Raw genomic sequence first — 21499 nt, 5'->3', positions numbered from 1 at the left:
GGAGGGCATGTGGATGCTGGAGATCGAATCTGGGTCGGCAGTGAGCAAAGCTCACTTCCATTGTACTATTGCCCCAGAAATTAATATGCACAGCACAAGCCAGGAACATGGCTAAGTAGTAAAGCACATAGGTGTGGATTATGAACCAAGCATAAACCAGGGTTCAATCCCCAAAACTGAAAAAAAAATAAAGTAACATTAAAAAAATAAAATAAGGGCCCGGAGAGATAGCACAGTGGCGTTTGCCTTGCAAGCAGCTGATCCAGGACCAAAGGTGGTTGGTTCGAATCCCGGTGTCCCATATGGTCCCCCGTGCCTGCCAGGAGCTATTTCTGAGCAGACAGCCAGGAGTAACCCCTGAGCACCGCCAGGTGTGGCCCAAAAACCAAAAAATAAATAAAATAAAATAAAATAAAAGCAATCTTGAGTGAGTAAAACAACCAAAATCCATGCAAACACTGCTGCAGTCAAGTATGTGACATTTGGGCATCACAACAACAACTAGGGGAGGGGAATCATAGAAATATATACATACATGCCAATTTTTCAAAGCTAAAGGAAAATGAAAAGGCACCGTTAAAGCTAGGAAATGAAGAGACTATATAGAATCTGATCAGTTTGCAAAGGGGAAATTTAGACGTTAGAAGATGATGATTTTTCTTTAAGTACTTGAAACTATTAGGAGAGATAAACGGAATGTCAAAGGGAAGTACTCTGCCTGCAGATTAGAGAAAGGCAGTTTCATCTTGATATGAAGAACTTTCTTACCAACCACACTCTGCAGCTAAATGATGGTTACTCCACCCACAAATGTCCAACAATGGACTTTCAGGAATTACAAGGGGCAGAGAAAAGTCAGATGACCAGGAAGTCCCAGAAAGAAGTCTTACCCTAGAGTAGTCAGAAGAGAAGCAAAGTGATTTCCAGAAGCTACTATTAGAGTTGACTCTTATTCCTCAGTGGCATGACCACAGTTTTTCGGCTGATTTTTCCCACATCGTAAATACTTTACTGACTCTTTGGGTTTAGTTTAAATAGTCTTATCTCCCCCCACCCAGAGCTTTGCAAATGAAATTCCCCTTCACGTATGCCCACCCCTTTCTCATCTAACCACTGCCATCCTTTTCTATTTTCCTATTGTGCCTCATTTATGAATGCCCATGCCTCTTCCTAAGATATTAAGATAATGTAAACTGGCCAGATTCTGGTATTATTTCTTTCATTTATCCTCTTCCTGTAATTGTCTTTTTGGGTTTCCTCATATTCTGAATATCTCTAACCAACGGTTGGGTACAAAATTGGCCCATTGCCCAATTTTGTGTGGGGTTTCCCCAACCTAGAGGTGTAAAAAGATACATCACAACCTTGGCAGGGGAAGTCCCAAAGGCCATGGAGAACTGAAATACACTATTTTAATATTAAACGGAAGAAAAGTTTCACTAGTGAGTATGGGAGAGAGGGGGATTTCTGTGTGACATAGTGATTCGTTACTATTTCTATGAGATTATTTATCAGCATTGATACACACACTTCCTTGATTAATTTGTTCATTTTTTTAACTGTTTAATATTTTGGCAGTGCCACTAGAAGAATCGGGTTTGAGGGTATTAGGATTACATATAGATTGTACATTTCATCTGAGCCAACCAGAAAATGTGTTACTACTTTTATAAAATATTGAATAAATATTAAATCCAGGCAATACCTAAATGTTCAGCATATATCAAAGGCCATAGACAAATTGTTGATTAATGATCTATTAAGATTTCATTGGAAGGCCATTATATTTTTCAGTATATGTGCTTACCTTTTGTGGTTGTTTTGTTTTGTTTGGCATCACACACCTGGCAGTTCTCTGGGCTTACTGAAAGATTAAAAATTGATATATTTCAAGTCAAGGAGGAGAAATTTTCAAGGTGTGAAGTGTTAAAAAAAAATTTTTATAGGGGCCAGAGCGGTGTCACTAGAGGTAAGGCATCTGCCTTGCAAGTGCTAGCCTAGGATGGACAGCAGTTCAATCCCCCAGCGTCTCATATGGTCCCCCAAACCAGGAGTGATTTCTGAGCCCATAGCCAGAAGTAACCCCTGAGTGTCAACTGGGTGTGCCCCCCCCAAAAAATGTTATAGTAAAAGTCCTCTTTAATAGAAAATATGCAAAATAGTCTATATCCACTCAAGTTATAATTAAAGTTCAAATGCATGGGATGATGAAATGGCAACATCTTTTATGGGTATACTCAATTTTATTTAATTATCCATCAGTTGAAATGAAGAAATAGAAGAAAGCCACTTTGTCTTAAAAAACTAAAAAGGGGGCCAGAGTGATAGTACAGCAGTAGGGCATTTGCTTTGCATGCAGGTGACACAGGATGGACTGGGATTTGATTCCCAGCACCCCATGTGGTTCCCAAGTCTACCAGGAGCAATTTCAGAGCACAGAGCCAGGATTAATCCCTGAGTGCTGCCAGGTGTGTCCCCCTCAAAAAAATAATTAAAAAAAATTATAAAGGAAAAGTCTTGATAAAAGGAACTGGCATAAGGAAATGCAGGAACGGGGAGGTGGAAAGCATTAATTCAAAGAATTTGGATCCCTATTTGAATGTTTAACATTAAAAGTCAGAGAAGAAGAGCCAGAGGGATAGTACAGTGAGTAGGGCATTTGCCCTACACATGGCTGACCCACGTTCTATCCCTGGCTTCCAATATGGTTCCTCAAGACTCCCAGGAGTGATTCCTGAGTGCACAGGCAGGAGTAATTCCTGAGCACCAGCCAGGTATGACCCAAAAACAAACAAAAAAAAGCCAGAGAAAATGAAGAAGTCCACTTCATACAGGTCAATGTTCTTAGGATCCAGAGCTTCTGTTCTGCCACCCCATTCCTATTTTCATATGTGTGCAAACTGATTCTACTGACAATAACAAATTTGTCTTTTGGAAACTGTTTTAGTGATTCCTGGACTAACAAGAAAAAATTGAGGTCTTTAAAGATGACTCACTGAGATATCAAAAATTAAAAAAAAAAAGATAGCAATGGGAAAATACAAGTGTTTTATAGAGGGTAGGCAGTATGAGTTACTATTTTTAAAAATTTAGTGTACACTAGGGGCTGGAGTGATAGCACAGTAGAATGGCATTTGCCTTGCACGTGACTGACCCAGGATGGACCTCAGTTCAATCCCCGGCGTCCCATATGGTCTCCCATGCCAGAAGCAATTTATGAGCACATAGCCAGGAGAAACCCCTGAGTATCACCCAGTTTGCCGAAAAACTAAACAAAACAAAAAAATTAGCGTACACTAAAAAAGATATTAAACTAAGCTAAGCTTATTCCAGCTTAAGAGTTGCTGAGTGAAGTCAGAGAGAGAGAGAGAAAGACGCAGAATGGTCTCACTCATCTATGGGTTTTAAGAAAAATGAAAGACATTCTTGCAATAATAATTTTCAGACACAAAAGAGAAAAAAGCTGGAAGTTACAGCAAACCTCATGAAGCTCACCGTAAACAGGGATGAGTTTAGTTAGAGAAACAACTAAGTTGAACTATCCTAATAATGAGAATGTACGAGGGAAATAGAAAGCCTGTCTAGAGTACAGGCCGGGGTTGGGTGAGGAGGAGGGAGATTTGGGACATTGGTGATGGGAATGTTGCACTGGTGATGGGTGGTGTTCATTACATGACTGAAACCCAAACACAATCATGTATGTAATAAAGTTGGTTAAATAAAAAAAAAAAGAGTTGGAACCACCTCATTATTTCAAAAGCAATTTGATAAGAGCAAAATCTTTGTTTTGGGGGGTTTGGGGTATTTTTGAGGGCTCACACCAGGTGACACTCAGGGGGTTACTGCTGGCTATACACTCAAAAATCGCTCCTGGCCTGGGGGACCATATGGGATGCTGGGGAATCGAACTGTGTTCATCCTAGGCTAGCGTGTGCAAGGTAGACACCTAACTGCTTGTGTCACTTGCTCCAGCCCCTAAACTCTGTTTTTTGAGGACTTTTCTTTGGACCACAACCAGCTATTCTCAAGACTTTGTGCTTAGGTAAAAATCAAGCCTGGCAGTACCAGAGGACCTTATGCAAAGCCAGGAATTGAACTGAGTTTGGATCTCATGCAAGACAAGTGTCTTTCCCTCTGTTCTACCTCTCCAGTCAAAATCTACAAGGTCTTTGGTTCTGCATGGACAGAACTGATGTCAGGTAAGTGGTGAAATGAGGCACATTGGTGAAGGAATTTGTACACTTTGCTGAGAGTTAAGTGAGGTAATTGTGTGCACAAAACTATAAGCATTATAATAGGACTTTAAATGCTTAATTCAGACAATAGTTGAGTAAATATTTAAAAAATAAGTTTACCAAGGGGTAGTGTAGTATACGATGACACTCAGCTATCAAACCCAAAGGTGTTCCCCTAACTTCCTTTTTCCTTAAACCTCTTCTTTGATATGTAAAAGCCCACTGGATAGGTACTCTTGTCTCACATTTCTTCCCCCTCTTGATTGGATGGGTATTGGTATAATAAAGAAAAGTCAGTTTTGTCTTGGCACTCAGAGATACCACCAGGCACAGACTGATTCCATGGCTCTATCCTGAATGACAGCTCATTATTTCTTCGCTGCTACGCTGCTTCAGACCCGTCTGCCTAAGGGGTTAGAAACAGTGTGGGGGTGATCTCACAATCCGTGAACTTTTATTTTAAAGGGTAGAAAGGGAAGGTAGGAACTAACTTGTGATATTCATAGATGGACACTGATAGTGCAGTTGGAACTGCCTAAACCCCTATTATCAATATTGTAACTCATGGTGTCTTTTTGTTTTGTTCTGTTCTGTTTTGTTTTTGAGTCACACCGGACAGCGCTCAGGGGTTACTTCTGGCTCTATGCTCAGAAATCGCCCTGGCAGGCTCGGGGGACCATATGGGATGCCGGGATTTGAACCACCATCCTTCTGCATGCGAGGCAAACGCCTTACCTCCATGCTATCTCTCCAGCCCCAGTCATGGTGTCTTTTTAAAAAAAGAAAAAGAAAAATATTCTACTGGGCATTTTACTTTGCACTCTAAACATTTTTATTTATTTTTTCGTTCTTAGTTCACATTTGGCCATGCTCCTAGCTCTGCACTCAGTAATCATTCCTGACAAGTTTGAGGGACCATACAGGGGTCCTCAAACTTTTTAAACAGAGGGCCAGTTCACTGTTCTTCAGACTGTTGGAGAGCCAGATTATAGTAAAAACAAAAATTATGAACAAATTTCTATGCACACTGCATATATCTTATTTAGAAGTGAAGAAACAAAATGGGAATAAATACAATATGTGGCCCACAGGCCGTAGTTTGAAGACCCCTGAATGATGAGAATCAAACCTGGAATGTCCATGTGCAAGGTATTTGCACATGAAAATGAAAATTCACATCTGGATCCAAATGCATATGTAATACTACCTGCTATACTACCCCCTCTAGTCTCACACTTTGAACATTTTATACACACTTCCAGAAATCTAAGCAGAGCCCAAATCTTAAACACACACACACACACATACACACACACACACACACACACACACACACACACACGGAAGGACTTGTGCTATATAAATCTCCTATTATATTCCTCACTCTCCTAACATGACTTTACCATGCTAAAATAGTTGATTTACTAAAATGTGAAAATAACTCAAGAGTAAAATAAAATTCTCAAAAGATTTTTTTAGGAAACAAAATAAGCATTGGAGCATGAGGTATATTTTATGAGTTAATCAAAAATCAAATAACAAAGGGCCAAGATAAAAAATACCAACATCCATCAGACTTCCTACATTCTTTATGATATACAATAAGGATCTGGCTAAAAGAAAAATTAACTTTTATAAATCCTGTTCATTTAGAAAGAAAATTCTCTTTGTTTTGGCTTTAGAGCAAGAATCTGCCTCATTACCTAAAGCCCACTGGCATCATTTAAAAATGAAATGTATTAAATGGAGATTTGCCAGTTGTCCCTGGCTTTCAACTATAACACATAGCTGTGACCTTACCCAGGCAGGAGAAATGTCTATGTGGGAGAGAGGACACAATGCTAACCGTATCAAGGAAAGAGACCACAGAAACAGAGGTTGTAGTGGAAAAGTTCAGAAGGAACTTTTCTGTACCAGGAGGGTATAGAGAATTCCATTAGGGCAGAATGTCTGGGTTACTTTGCTTCTATGGGCATCAGACCCAATAGAATCTGGTTTGAGTCTTCTATGAAAGTTAGAGTGGGAGAGCATGGATAGAGCCTTTTGTTTCTGTGTTTTTCTGCCTGAAGTTTTCTGCTGTCTCCCCTCCATCATTTTTTCCCAGTTTTTGCACATTCTTAAAATCTTTCCCAGCTCACCTTGTCTAGGTCTGGGTTCCATAGATTTTTGTAAGACCTTATTGTCTTCATTAGTTTGGATACTAAACAAGACCTTGAATCTGCATCTATTCTCAGTCTAGCCTCTCCCAACAAGTATATCACTTTTTCTGCACAGAGTTTAGGATAACAATACTAACAACACTCCACAAAAACAAAACAAAACAAACAAACAAACAAACAAATAGCTTACTTGATACAACTGAACATGCCTTAGCAAAAGGCATGATGCTAAAAGATTTATTTGTGGTCTATTCATCTGTCATTTGAAACCAAGATTAATTCTATATCTTAGCTTCTTGGCTACTGTATTCATTGCAGCAATGAATAATAGCATATATATGTATATAGATATATTCTTTTGATTGAATGTTTTAAAGATGTGGTACATATACACAATGGAATACTATGCAGGTGTAAGGAATGAGGAAATCATAGACATTGCTGAAGCCTAGTTGGAACAGGACGATATGTTGAGTGAAGTCAGAATAAATACAAACATAATATGATCTCATCTATAGTATACAGAATAATTTTATTAGGAAGTATATTAAGGGAGGGATAGATCCCTAGGTTACCCTTGACCCCAAAGCCTAGGGAAAAAAAGGACAGTGTAGAAAATAAATCAAGCAAAGAAGGTGAGGAAAGTAAGTCATGGGAAAATAGAGGTCAGGGCTTTAATTAAATTGGGGCCAAGGCAGAGTAATATAGTTAGACACTCAAAAGCACTGGCTCAACAACACTGAAAACATGAAGATATCTAAGTTGAAACCATCCAACTTTAATTTGCCTGCTAAGGTGGCAGGCAAGAGGTTGGAGAGTTTGGTTGAGAGGTGGGGGAAGACAGTATGGGAGCACTGCTGATGGGAGTTGACAATGGTGGTGGGATTGCTGTGGAAATATTACATACCTAAAACTCAACTATCAATAACTTTGCAAACCACCATTCTTTAATTATATAAAACAATTAAGATTAATTTCTGAAAACCAGGGGATCATTTTGCAAGATCTGGAGTTAGAAAATATTGCCAGGGGTGGGGGTAGGGAGAGACCACACACCAAAAATTAAAAAAAAAAAAAAAAGGTTTAAATACATTAGGCTAAGAAGGAAGAACAGGAGAGGGTGAGAGGATAAGAAAATACCTTAAGAATAAAGAGCAGCATGTAAGGACTGAGCAAAGATGTGGCACAAAGAAGAATCAGGAGAAAAGCTTCAGGTGAGGAGATAAAGCTGGCATCAAAACAAAGAAGGTGATGGTTTCTTGAAGAAATGAGGCAAATATGGAGCTACAAGTGAAATCAAATGAGTGAGGTAGAGAAAAGGTAGAATCAGGTTGCAGGAGAGTATGTGATAAGGGGAACAGACCAGTTATACCATAGCCAAGTTTTCTTCTGAACACAGGAGAAATGATAGGCAAAGGTTTCCCCCAATCTGCTCTCCAGCCCCTTGGTAGTATGTCCCGGCCACACCCAGCTCTCATGATGTGTGATAAATGAAACCTGAGCGTTTCCAAGGTCTCCATGGTGATGAATATGCTCGTTTCCATGGTAACACTTTCTGGCATTTCACCTCTCTTTCAAAGGTAGAATAAGGACTATTAGGTAATTACCTCTAGTTCCCAGGTTTCTGAGAAATCAAAGTTGTCTTAGTTGAGTTCTGTTCGCCCGGTGTCTAGGGTGGGTCACCCAAGTGCAGCTTTCCTGGACAACATGACCTCATCGGTTCCCTCTGGGCCCCCAAAGGACTGCAAAAGGCACAGGGAAGCTGCAGTCTCCTCATCTGACCTGTGGGAAAGCTCATTCTGGGTGGTTTCTTCTTAAAGTCTGCAGCCAGGCTTTCGCTTACCCTTCCTTCTCAAGGTGTGTGTGTGTGTGTGTGTGTGTGTGTGTGTGTGTGTGTGTGTGTGTGTGTGTGTGTGTGTGTGTGTGTGTGTGTGTGTGTGTGTGTGTGAAAGAGAGAAAGGGAGAAAGAGACAGAGAGAAGTGAAGTTCTATGACTAATCACAAATTCTCATAAATTCTCAGATTGGCTTATTTCTTCGATAGTTCACTTCCGTGTTTTATACCTGATGCTCAGAAATCTAACATAGGATGCTTTATCTCTCTCCTCATCTTTCCTGCAATACAAAAAGAAAGGGGAAAACAATTCTATCTATTCTTTTTTTTTTTTTTTGGTCACACCCTTTTGACGCTCAGGGGTTACTCCTGGCCTATGTGCTCAGAAATTGCTCCTGGCTTGGGAGGGACCATGTGGGAAGTCGGGGGATCAAACCATGGTCCGTCCTATGCTAGCACTTGCAAGGCTTACCTTACCTCTAGCGCCGCCTTCCCGGCCCCCAATTCTCTCTATTCTATTTAGTCCAAAATCTATCACCACTTGAGAAAAATTACACATTAAAGTAGCATCTTTGCACCAGATTTTCTTTCCTCCTCTGCAGAGCTGTCCTCGCTTCCCCAGAACATTCCCCAATTACCATCTCTGCTCAGTGAATTCCAGAACAAGCACACCCTGCTTCAGAAAAGTACAGAAGTACTAAGCTCTCTGGTCACTGACATTTGTTAGGAGATTCATGGTGTCATCTTGGCTTCTTCTTGTATTAAAATAATCAATCATACTTGGATTTAATCTGTATCTTTAAGAAATGGAGACATCCACGTCATCTTTTCTCGGCTTTTCCCGGCTGTGAGGAAATGGCTTACAGTCCACAATTGGCCTGAACTCAAGGGCCTCTTCCACTTCGGCCATTATAGCTTTGATGGCCATCTTTAACCACCTTTAATAAAGTGCCTAATTAAAGCAAGAGTAAATTTTATGAAAATAAGAAAACTCAATAGTTGAAAACAAGACTAGCATCATTTTACAAAGTCCTTTATGTTATTTTTGGTTTGGGGCCATACCTGGTGATACTCCAGGATCATTTGTGGTGGACTTGGGAGCCATCTGAGAGGTGCTGGGGATTGACTGGGTGGGGTCTACATGTCCAAGACAAATAACCTACCAGCTGTACTATCACTCTATCCAACAGATTCCTATACTTTAATAAAAAAAAGGGCTAATGTGAATATTTATATGGCCACCAGCACCATTAATTGTTATTACATGGATAATAATAATAATAATAATAATAATAATAATAATAATAATAATAAAAGAACGATGTAGGGGCCTGAGTGGTGGCGCAGCAGCTAACCTAGGATGCATGTGGCTAACCTAGGATGGACTGCAGTTCGATCCTCTGGCATCCCATTTGGTCTCCCAAGCCAGGAAAGACTTCTGGGCACATATCCAGGAGTAACCCCTGAGTGTCACTGGGTGTGGACCAAAAATCAAAAGGGGGGAGGGACAGAGCAGTGGCATGGAGTAGTAAGGTGTGCCTTGCCAGCACTAGGCTAGCCTAGGACGGCAGTTCGATCACCCGGCATCCCATATGGTTCCCCAAGCTAGGAGCGACTTCTGAAGTGCATAGCCAGGAATAACCCCTGAGCATCACCGGGTGTGGCCCAAAAACCAAAATAAATAAAAAAATAAAGAAATAATGCAGCAATCGTAACTTGTGGGAAAATCAGAGAGAAGATTGAAACGAACTTCTAGATTAGGAGCCGGAGAGATAGTTCAGTGGGTGAGATGCCCCTCCGGGTTTGGTCCGAGGCACCCTGTAGATCTCCCAAGCTTCACTTGGTGTAATCCCTGGGTACAGAAACGGAAGTAAGCCCTGGGCATGCCAGAGGTGCCCACGCACCCCCAAAATATGCTATATTAGAAAAATTGCACCAGATAGAAGCACTGTAAAACTTATTCATCAGCTATTATGGTAACTGCTTATATAATACATGTAAGTTAAAACTAAAAAGGAAACATATAATCCTTTAACCATCTTTGAGGCAGAGAACTGTAAGAAAAAAATAAACCTGAGGGATATCAATGCATTGTTAAACTATACAGACTGCAAATAAGAACTTACGAAATAAACATTTTATTTCATTTTATTTTACTTTGATAGTCAGTTGAATTTTGGATTAAGCACTAGATACTATAAGAACAGCAACTGGTCAAGGAGTTTTGAACATTACATAAAGATTGATATATGTATAATCTGTGTGCAGGGATCCGTAAAAAATAGATGTTTGTTGTATAAACCCAATGATAATCTGATGTATCCTGGTTACCTCATTTCAGGAAGAATTCAGGAAAACAAAGAGGCAAGAGGAAGTGGATGGAAAATAAGACACATAAACAGAACATGTGCTTTGAGGTCTGTTCATGGCCTCAATGCCATATACTGATTCAATAGGAAAAAGCAACCATGCAAAAAATCCAGCCTGAATAACTAAAATCATATAAACATTATAGCTCAGTTTGGGGTGTTACTAACGTATTTATTATGAAAATATTGGAGAACCACCTTTAGTCATCAGATTTCCACATAGCTCATGTTTTAGAATGTTCATTTTAATGGACCAATTACATTTTAGGTTTGCTTTACTTAAGAATCAACCTGAACAGCTAACTTAAGGGAGAATCTGAATTTCATTAGAAGATCATTAGAAGATCCAGGTAAGTCTTTCCAATTTTAAGTTCTCAAACTACCAGGCAGCTGCATGTTAGGACAAGAAAAGGAAAACCAGGGCCTTATGCCATGGGAGGTGCCAATAGCATGTTAAGCAACATCCCACAATGCATAGGACAGTCCCCTACATTAAAGAATCAGACAGTCCACTGAATGGCACCAGTGTTGAGAAACAGTGCTTTGTATGAACAGAGATAATGCTGATATTGGAACAATAAATGCCAATGCCAAAGAAATGATCGTGCCAAAGTTAAGAGCAAAAATGGCCATAATTTCCGAGGCTTTGCTCTATTTCCTTAACATTTCTGAAGCACTTTAATTCTGGCTCTGAATTAAATCATTTCTTGAAAACAGTCAATTGAATAAAATGAAGAGGCTTTATATAGTTCATGTAAGTTTTTCTATTTTGGAAATGAGAGTTTTGATTAAAATTGGCATTTCTAAAACTCTAATTGCTAGTTATTGCTGAGGAAAAGAAGAAAAAATATTTCCAAGACCAGCCAGATGGGATGTCTCAAGATAAGAAATAGTGTACATATTCCACTCAAAAGAAAAATTCTGTTTATACATCTTTTAATTCGGCTTAAATAGTAAGCAATATATTATTCAATTAATTCCTAAACTACTCTTAATCGGCTGATTTCCCACCAGTGGATTTAACTCCCAATCTTATTGTAAGTAGAATATAATTTTAAGAATATTCTGTATACTAAGAGACTATAATTCTAGTGTAATCAGTTTGGTTTCTAATATTAAAAGTGGTATCTTTATAGATAAATAATCAGTTCACAGAAACTTAAAAAATCTTAAGCTTTCAAAACCCACTTCTGGTATTTTAGCACACTTAAATTTTTTTTTAGCATTTTAGTTTACATGCCCTGAACAAGAGTAACTCAGATATCATCATGACCATAACACTTGGTCACATGTGTAAGAACATGACCTCTGCCATTCCATGTCTTAAAGATCTCTTCTTTACCATCTTCCTTTTCTCTTACACTATTTCCACCCCGCCACCCCAACCCCAAGACAGATGGATGGGAAAACCTTGTAGAGAAAGGATGTGAGGAAAATTTATAATGGTTCCTTCTGTCATCAGAAGACTGAAAATTGTCCTCACATAGGGAAAATAATGGCCCAAGTAAGGACTTTCACTTCTTGAAATTTATCTCAAGCCCTTCCAAACCTATAAATCTTCATTCAAGACACACACAACATGGCTCTTCATTGAGGGTCTTGTTTGCATTGGTTACATTTGTGGAATTCTATCAAGTCTGCTGAAAGCCATTAAGAACTACAAATGGGGGGGGGGTACATCTCTTGCTAGTTGCTTGGGATTGACAAATAAAGCAATTATCAGAATCAAAGCGTGTGTACTGCCTTTTAAAAGCCTTATTTGTTTGACATAATATAGCAGCGGGACGGCTAGGCAAATAAGTGGCATTACTTAACATAATCACTTAATGTTGTGCGACCAATGTCAGGTCTCATTGCTTTATTGCTTGCAAAGAATTTGATGATAATAGAGTTGATTGTTAGTATGGAGATATAAATTGTTCAGTAGTTAGAGTTGTTAATAAAGGCAAAGGAACACAAAATAGGAAAAATAGGTTTTCACAGCCCAAATTAATTGCTAATTGCTTGCACATTCATCGGCTGACCAGGGCTAATTATCTAATTAAACTAAAGCTCTGCTGCTTTACAGGAATTTCTTCATGCTGGGATGTTGGTTGTCAATTACCTCAGCATGTCCTGGTGAAATATGTAGTTAACTCAAGGCATGTTTTGCTTTTCCCAATAGTAATACATGGTGCTTTGTGGCATACTTTATAATGCTCATTATATAAAAGGAAAGCTGTTCCTTCAAAAAATACTATGGAAGCTTCAGCAAATGTCAACATAATCTGCTTTACTAAAGACAACACACAAAAAAAGAGAAATAAAATATTGTATGCATTTAATGAAGAGTTCTCTTCATGTTTTTCTTAAAAAATACATTTGAAAGTGCCTTTTGTAATGCTCTGCAGTATTTCGCAGTACACAGTTCTATTACTTAATTTCATATAATTTTTTAATTCAAGATTTTTTTTTTAAGCTAGGAGGAAAGTGCCCGGTCATCTAAACTAAACTTTTCACTTTATAAATAAGAGATCAGAGGTTCCAAGAAATAAAATGACTGGTCTAATCAACCAGTGGTTGCTAGAACCAGGGCTAGGTAGAACTGATATCAGTCATTCTTTCTTTTATTTATTCATGATTCTGTTGTTTCCTTTTCAAATTGTTCCATTCTATCTTCTACTTCCTCTATAATTCTGTAACAGAGGCTTGAGTTTTAGAGGAATCAGAATCTGTTTTTATCGGACTTTCTTTTTTGGTGGGGGGCACACTCAGCAATACTCATTGGCTAGTCCTGGCAGAGCTAGGATGCCCAGGATCAAATCTGGGTTCACCAAATACAAGGCAAAAGCCCTACCCACTCTCCTATTACTCGAACTTCTGTTTTTATCAGAAAACTTTCATTGGTAGCGCCTTACTCCATTGATGAACATATGTAATATAGTCCTATTTCTTTGCCACTCAAATGCCCTGAAGGTGTATTCTCAGGTAAAAACTTAAGAAGCATTTCAACAAAATGGTTTTCCTTGTCCAAAGAAAGGTAAAGAAAGGTATTTGGGGTGGACTTTAATCAGGGTCCAAATAATTCAGTTGCATTTGGATAATCTGTGCCAGAATGTGGTCCTAAACTAATGAAGTATTAGTCATCAAGAGTGTTTACTAAGCATTCCTTAAGGAAGTCATTTCCCAAGATGTACAAATGCATTCTGAAGTTCTCCCCCTTTTGAGTCCTCTCATGCTAATGTATGCTCCAGACAAGGACACAGAACTTTAGAACTTTCCCCCTTCCCCTTTGGCAGCCATTTTTCAGGCAGACACCAGCAATGAACATACAGTTCTTTTCTGCCAAGTTAAAGACGATGATTTTCCCTTTCACTGCCTCTTGAAGATGAACATCAACTGTTTCACCACTTGTGATTCAAATCCATTAATTAAAATAAATATAAAGTAAAAAAAATCTCTCTTTCAGCCAAGAGGAAAAGGACAGATGGGGAAGCGGAGGAGGTGGAGATAGCTGATGTCTTCTTAGAGGGGAAAAAAGGAAAGAAAAACAAGAAGCATGAGATTTGGAGGGGGGAAAAAGTTAATTAAGAGAGGTAAAGGGTGTTTGGATTTAATTTACAGTTCAGAACTATTTTGGGTCTCATAATAATTGTACTACTTAAAGAAAAAGAGGAAAATCTCTTAAATATCAAATCAGCTTTGTGTATCTATCGATATGGGGCAGGAAAAGGGAGGAAGTAGGAGGGGGCATATATTAAAACCTTATGCCCCCTGAAGTGGTAGTAATACCTGACCTTCAGGCAGGCAGGGCTTCAGAAGGAGCAAAAACTGCTCTCCATTAATGAATTGTGAGAATTTCATATCATTTATAGCCCCCTCAATCTCCCTCTCATGGACCTAAATTTTCATTTCTTTCTTCCTTGGTCCTATTGCCTGAAATATGACACTGCCAAAGTAAAAAAGAAATGAAACAAAGTTCTCCATTCCAATTCTACATGTATGTAGTTAGGAAACTATGATTTAATAATTATGATTTAATAATAACTATGCAACTATGCTGAAAATTTAATACAACCTCTGCAATTTATTGGAATGGTGTGCACACCTAAAATCTAATCTGAAGACTAAAAATTCCTGGACCTAGAACAGTTAGCCAAAAGTCATTACACTTAAGTAATTTAATGATATATAATTATTATATCATTTAATGCTATATAATTTATTATATAATTTAAAATTTTATAATTATATAAGTGATTTACTTTTATGTACAAAGTTAAACAAGTTACTTATACACCTTAGTGAAGATGGACAGAGCTAACAGGGCATGGAATAATAATTTTAGATATAAAAAATGAAAAAAAAAACACATTTAGTTTTTGTTTATGTAATTGTTTCTATCCTCTTTGTTGAGCTAATGACATTGGAAGAGATCTTAGAAAACATCTCCTAGAAATGAAGAAAGCAGGATTTAGTGAAGTAATTTAGTCAATAACCCACAGTAAGTTAGTGGCAAACCCACATGCCTAGAACAAGACCTTTACATTTCAAAAGTATTTATTACAACTTGACATTTATCATGCAAATAGATGAGAAATATATGCTAGTTTATTTTTAAACTGAAAGGAAAGCCACAATGTAAACTTAGAATATTTCAAATAGGCTAGCACATTTATATGAAAGTAGGAAGTTCTTTAAGCAATTTACTTACCATGTGCTTGCTAACATGAAAGATCAATAAGAGAGTAAAAACTACCGGGGAAAGAAAATCTTGCTGCTTGTGTTAAAAAATAAATAAAACAACTACAGTATACACCACACCTAGAGGCGCCTGGTTCTGCATTCAAGGATCATTCTTATTGGGCTTGGGGGGACCAGATAGGGTATAGGGATTGAACCTCAGTTGACTGCATGTAAGACAAATACCATCCCAGCTGTAAAAGTTCTTAGATTCTATCCATCAATGTAACTCTGGAAAAGAAATTTCTAAAAGAAATTATAGAGGTCAAATCATTTTGTAGTCTGGGAAAGTACCACATGCCCCTTAGTTTGTCCCAAAAACTTTAATGTACAAGGATAGGACAGTGTCTCAGTGTTGCATACTCAGCTCCCTGAATTTGAACCCCAATGCAGCATACCTCCATCTGACACAATAGATAAAGCTCTGGAGTTCCTGCCATAAGCACCACTACAGTTGGCCCTGGTGGCCCTCAGCAACAACAACAGCACCACCTCACTGGCTGAATACCTCTAGTTGGTTGACAAGTATTTCTGTTTATGTCCCCATACTCTTCTTGAGCATTCCCTTTATAAAACATATTTAATGTTCAAATTATTCAGATGGAGCATGTTGTCACATGATCTGAGAATCTTCCTTTTAACCAATAACCTGAGATGACTTTGATAGGCAAACTTTAGAAAAGTTGAACTTGGAACAATGAACAGTAAAAATAAGAGGGATAGGGCCCGGAGAGATAGCACAGCGGTGTTTGCCTTGCAAGCAGCCGATCCAGGACCTAAGATGGTTGGTTCGAATCCCGGTGTCCCATATGGTCCCCCGTGCCTGCCAGGAGCTATTTCTGAGCAGACAGCCAGGAGTAACCCCTGAGCACCGCCAGGTGTGGCCCAAAAAACAAAAAAGAAAAGTAAAATAAATAAATAAATAAATAAATAAATAAATAAATAAATAAATAAAATAAGAGGGATAGATATTACCAGAGTCATTTAACCAATAATCTTTTATTTTTTTCTTGAAAATGACTTCCAAGACAAGTCAAATTCTATCTCAAAAACTTTTAAATGTCATTCAGATACTTTATGAGTCTTTAGCCATTATAAAAACCATAATCATTACTTACTAGTAAGGGACAGCTACCAGGTTCTATGGCACCAGTAACTTACACCTGTTTCATATTAACCAACTTTGCAGATGAGATTCAGTTATATAAGGACAGACTACTGTTGAGATATTACATATTTGGAGATCAAAAACATCTGGTATGTCACTAAAATCTGTTTTATGAGTCTATATCTTTCAATAACTTCTGAACCTTAATTGGAGAAAAGCAAAGAAATAAAAATTTAGGAGCCGAAGCAGTGGCACAAGTGGTAGGGCGTTTGCCTTCCACATGCTAACCTAGGACAGACCATGATTTGATCTTCAGTTGTTCCATATGGTCCCCCAAGTCAGAAGCGATTTCTGAGCACATAGCCAGGAGTAAAAGAAAGGAAGGAAGGAAGGAAGGAAGGAAGGAAGGAAGGAAGGAAGGAAGGAAGGAAGGAAGGAAGGAAGGGAGGGAGGGAGGGAGGGAGGGAGGGAGGGAGGGAGGGAGGGAGGGGAGGGAGGGGAGGGAGGGAGGGAGGGAGGGAGGAGAGAGAGAGAGAGAGAGAGAGAGAGAGAGAGAGAGAAAGAAAGAAAGAAAGAAAGAAAGAAAGAAAGAAAGAAAGAAAGAAAGAAAGAAAGAAAGAAAGAAAGAAAGAAAGAAAGAAAGAAAGAAAGAAAGAAAGAAAGAAAGAGAGAGAGAAAGAGAGAGAGAAAGGGAGGAAGGGAGGGAGGGAGGGAGGGAGGGAGGGAGGGAGGAAGGAGAGAAAGAAAGAAAGAAAGAAAGAAAGAAAGAAAGAAAGAAAGAAAGAAAGAAAGAAAGAAAGAAAGAAAGAAAGAAAGAAAGAAAGAAAGAAAGAAAGAAAGAAAGAAAGAAAGAAAGAAAGAAAGAAAGAAAGAGAAAAGAAAAATTTAGATTTTTTTAAGAGTTTTTGTTTGTTTGTTTGTTTGGTCTTGGTTGTGCTCAGGAGTTAAGCTTGAAAAGTTTAGGATAAGCCCTCAGTCTTACACATGCAAGGCTGCTACTACCATTTGAGTAACATCCATGGTTTGGATTTTTCTCTTAATTAAAATACACCTCACTATAAAAAAAAGACTGAGGTTTCTTTACATCCTGAACTTTACAACATATTTAAATGTCTAACTAGTGGTCTTCATACTACTGCCCGCAGGCCACATATTGTAATTTTTCCCATTTTGTTTCTTCACTTCAAAATACGATATATGCAGTATGCATAGGCATTTGTTCATAGTTTTTGTTTTTACTACAGCCCGGCCCTCCAATGGCCCGAGGGACACTGAACTGGCCCCTGTTTAAAATTTTGGGGCCAGAGAGATAACATGGAGGTAAGGACGGTGGTTCAAATCCCGGCATTCCATATGGTCCCCGTGCCTGTCAGGGCCGATTTCTGAGCATAGAGCCAGGAGTAACTCCTGAGCGCTGCCGGGTGTGACCCAAAAATCAATAAAAAAAATTTTGAGGACCACTGGAAGGCAACCAATAAAAATGTCTCAGAGACCTTTCCTATGGGTTATACTTGTACGTTGTGTGACCAGAAAGGAGCCCAGAACCTCACATATGCAAAGCAAATGCTCTACTGTTGAGCTACATCCCCAACATTTTTCTAAAACAGAAAAAAAAATCATCAAATATTTAAGATTCGTTTACTACTTACATGTAGCTGGAGCAGTGGCTCTCGAATTAGGTTAATAAAAAAAAATCATGGTGGAGCATGTTAAAAATGAAAGTTCTAGTACCAGAGAGACAGTACAGGAAGTAAGGCACTTGCCCTGCATGTAGCAGAACCTGAGCCAGTATCTGGAACTGCATATTCCTGAGCACCACCAGGAATGATCCCTGAGCATAAAGCCATGATTTTATGCAAACTCTGATCACTGGTGATTATGCCAGCCCCCACTTCCATCACTAATAAAGTAAAAGTTGTAGGTTTCACACCAGTGTGACCCCAAATCTATATAAAGCTTTCCAGGAACATTTCATGAATAACTGCATTTCAGAAAGAACTGTTGTCCTAAATTCAGCATTCTACAAAAGCATAAATGGAGGGTTTAAAAGATAGGATTTACCTAAAGGATTACTACTTTCTTCTTGTAAGAAGACTGGAAACACAATCTCCTCTCTCCCTAATTGGTACTTTTAACAATACAAACGGATATTTTGGGTAAAACTGTATACCCTTTTTTAGGGGCCAGAGTGATAGCACAGAGGGGAAGGTATTTGCCGTACACACAGCAGACCCAGATGTGATCCCTGGAATGCCATATGGTCTCCTGAACCTGCCAGCAGTGATTCCTGAGCACAGAGCCAGGAGTAATCCCCAAGTGTTGCTGGGTGTGGCCCAAAAGCAAACCAAAACAATAACAAAAAACCCTGCATATTTATGTCTTCTCTGCTGCTTAGGCCTTATCCACTGGTTTCATACTATCCCTGTGCAACTTAATTCCCATATGTTCAAATTGGGAAAAAGAAAATGTTTCTTCTGAATGGAGGAGAAACAGAAATATGAAAGTATGGGGGCCACGTGGTCTTCGGTGCACGGATAGTGTTAAAAAGGGAAAAAACTAAATATCCAAGCCAAAGGCAACAACAGTGGAATCAAGAGACCCAAACTCGAACAATCTAAACTTAAAATGGGCCCGTTAATATTGTCAGTTTGGGGGGCAAGAGAGAGTGGTATGGGATGCACCTGGGGAACTTTGGTGGGGGAAGGTGACCACTGGTGATTGGCCCTGATTCATTGTGTCTGAAACCCAACTATGAAGGACTTTGTAAATCACAATGGTTTCAATAAAATTAAAATAATAAAAAAGAAAGTTAAAATTAAAAATAATAAAAGGGAAGAGCTATAAATGAAAGAAAATTTATAATAGCAGTTGTATAGAAATTATATAATCATTACTAAAACAAAATAAAAAGAAAATGCCTGTTTCTTAAAGAGTATAAGTGAATAATAGTCACTAGCTAATGCACTTACATAGGCCTGACATATAGTAAGAGCTCATTAGATAAAATATATACCCCGATTAAAAAAATCAAACAAATAACAAAAATAAAAAACAGGCACATATGCATTTTTCTTCATTCAAGAGGACTGACAAAGAACCACTCCGGTTCGTGAAAAAGAAAAAAAGAAACCCCCCCCCTTTTTTTTTAACCTTTTTTAAATCCAAAAAAACTCAGGACAAACTGCAGGTCAAGCACTCGCCTGCTCTCCCACACCAGTTTCCCCACAGGCTGCTTTGCAACCATGTAGTGTATCAATGAATCTGGGAGGGCTGATCAGGAACATGGGAGCTTTAAATAAAACCGAGTATAAAGAACCTGTCACCGCAGGAAGTGACCAAATGCCTGCAAAAAGTAAAAAATATTAGTAGGTTCTATAAAATGCGATGTCCGTGTTCCAGATGCAAACACCTGGATGAAGTGTGCAAGGAAGGCCTAGATGGGGATCACTGGGGTTTGCTTCCATGCTCATGAATAAATAAATAAATAAACAAATAAATATATATTCATGGTTAGAAATAACTGAAAGTAACGAAAGTGCATTTCTTAATCCCCGAGCACAGCGGCCACCAGTAGCTCAAGTTCCCTTGACCTCTTTCCCAACCATGAGGGCAGCGGCCAGCGACCTTGAACCCTGCAGCGGCGCCAAGAGATCAATAACCCCGTAGCCCGGTTGCACGTAGCGGGCCACACTTTAACGGAAGTGCGTTCTCAAGGCATGCCGGGAGTTGTAGTCCTGTCATCACACCCCGTACCCTCTACCCTTCCTCCGTCCCGAAAGAAAACACATTAGACTCCTCAAAACGCTTTGTTCACGACGCACAGTTTTAACGGATAATTCTATTTCCCAGGAGACGGCGGGGAATCTGCGGCAGAACCGCGCTGCTTCGGCACGCCGAGACTACAAATCCCAGAACGCTCCGCGGCCGGTTCCTTGAGAGCGAGGCGCGGCGCTGGGGCGCTGGGAGCCACTGCGCACGCGCACAGGCGCGCGCGCGTGCGCAGTGAGAGCCAGAGGGAGCGATCGGGCGCGCCTGGCCGTTGCAAAGCCCCGGGAATGCAGTGAAGAAGAAGAAGGAGGAGGAGGTTGCTGGCGGCCGGAAGGACCGTTTTGTCTCTCCGAGGGAGCCAGCCTCCCCTGCAGCGAGGCGACGTCGGGGTGGCGGCCGCCGGGCACCGCAAGGGGCGCGGAAAAGCTGGGAGCGGAGGAGGAGGAGGAGGAGGAGGAGGCGGCGGCGGCGCGGAGGAGCGGCCGAGCATGCCGCGCGACCCCGACAACAACATGGCCTCCCTGATCCAGCGCGTCGCCCGCCAGGCCTGCTTGACTTTCCGGGGCGGGGGCCGCGCGGGGCCGAGGCCCAAGGGGTTCCCCGAGAACCTGAGCAAGCTGCAGAGCCTGCTGAGCCAGGTGCGCGCCGAGGACCTGAACATCGCGCCGCGCCTGGCCGCCACGTCGCCGCCCCCGAAGTCGCCGCCCGTCACCTACATGCACATCCACGAGTCGCCGGGCTTCAGCCTGGGCGTGTTCCTGCTCAAGAGCGGCGCCCGCATCCCCCTGCACGACCACCCCGGCATGCACGGCATGCTCAAGGTCCTCTACGGCACGGTGCGCATCAGCTGCCTGGACGTGCTGGACGGCGATCGCGAGGGCCGCCCGCAGCCCCGGGAGCCCCGGGCCCCGCCGCCCGAGCAGGCCTTCGAGCCCCCGCTGCGGCCCCAGGAGCGCCAGGCCTTGCGGGCCGGCGTGCTGCGCTCCCGCGCCGAGTACACCGCGGCCAGCGGGCCCTGCGTGCTCACCCCGCAGCAGGACAACCTGCACCAGATCGACGCCGTGGACGGGCCCGCCGCCTTCCTGGACATCCTGGCCCCGCCCTACGACCCCGACGAAGGCCGGGACTGCCACTACTACCGAGTGCTGGAAGCCGCCGCGCGGCCCCAGGGCGCCCCCGCCGACCCCCAGGGCTCCTCCGGCTCCCTGCCCCGAGACGTGTGGCTCTTGGAGACGCCCCAGGCTGAGGACTTCTGGTGCGAAGGGGAGCCCTACCCCGGGCCCAAGGTCTCCCCTTGAGGCTGAC

At 40.8% G+C, this 21499-nt stretch overlaps 1 protein-coding gene across 1 annotated transcript; it reads left to right on the top strand.

Moving 5' to 3' along the window:
* The first annotated feature begins 20526 nt into the window (after nt 1-20526).
* Nucleotides 20527-21499, top strand: ADO (2-aminoethanethiol dioxygenase). The gene has a single exon (XM_049790622.1). It carries the CDS (start codon nt 20683-20685, stop codon nt 21490-21492), a length of 810 nt encoding a protein of 269 aa, XP_049646579.1. The 5' UTR covers nt 20527-20682; the 3' UTR covers nt 21493-21499.

This window comes from Suncus etruscus, chromosome 17 (genome assembly GCF_024139225.1).
Source record: "Suncus etruscus isolate mSunEtr1 chromosome 17, mSunEtr1.pri.cur, whole genome shotgun sequence".
Lineage (NCBI taxonomy): Eukaryota > Metazoa > Chordata > Mammalia > Eulipotyphla > Soricidae > Suncus > Suncus etruscus.
Note: the sequence above shows the minus strand (reverse complement) of the source record. Positions and strands in the feature narration are given on the sequence as shown.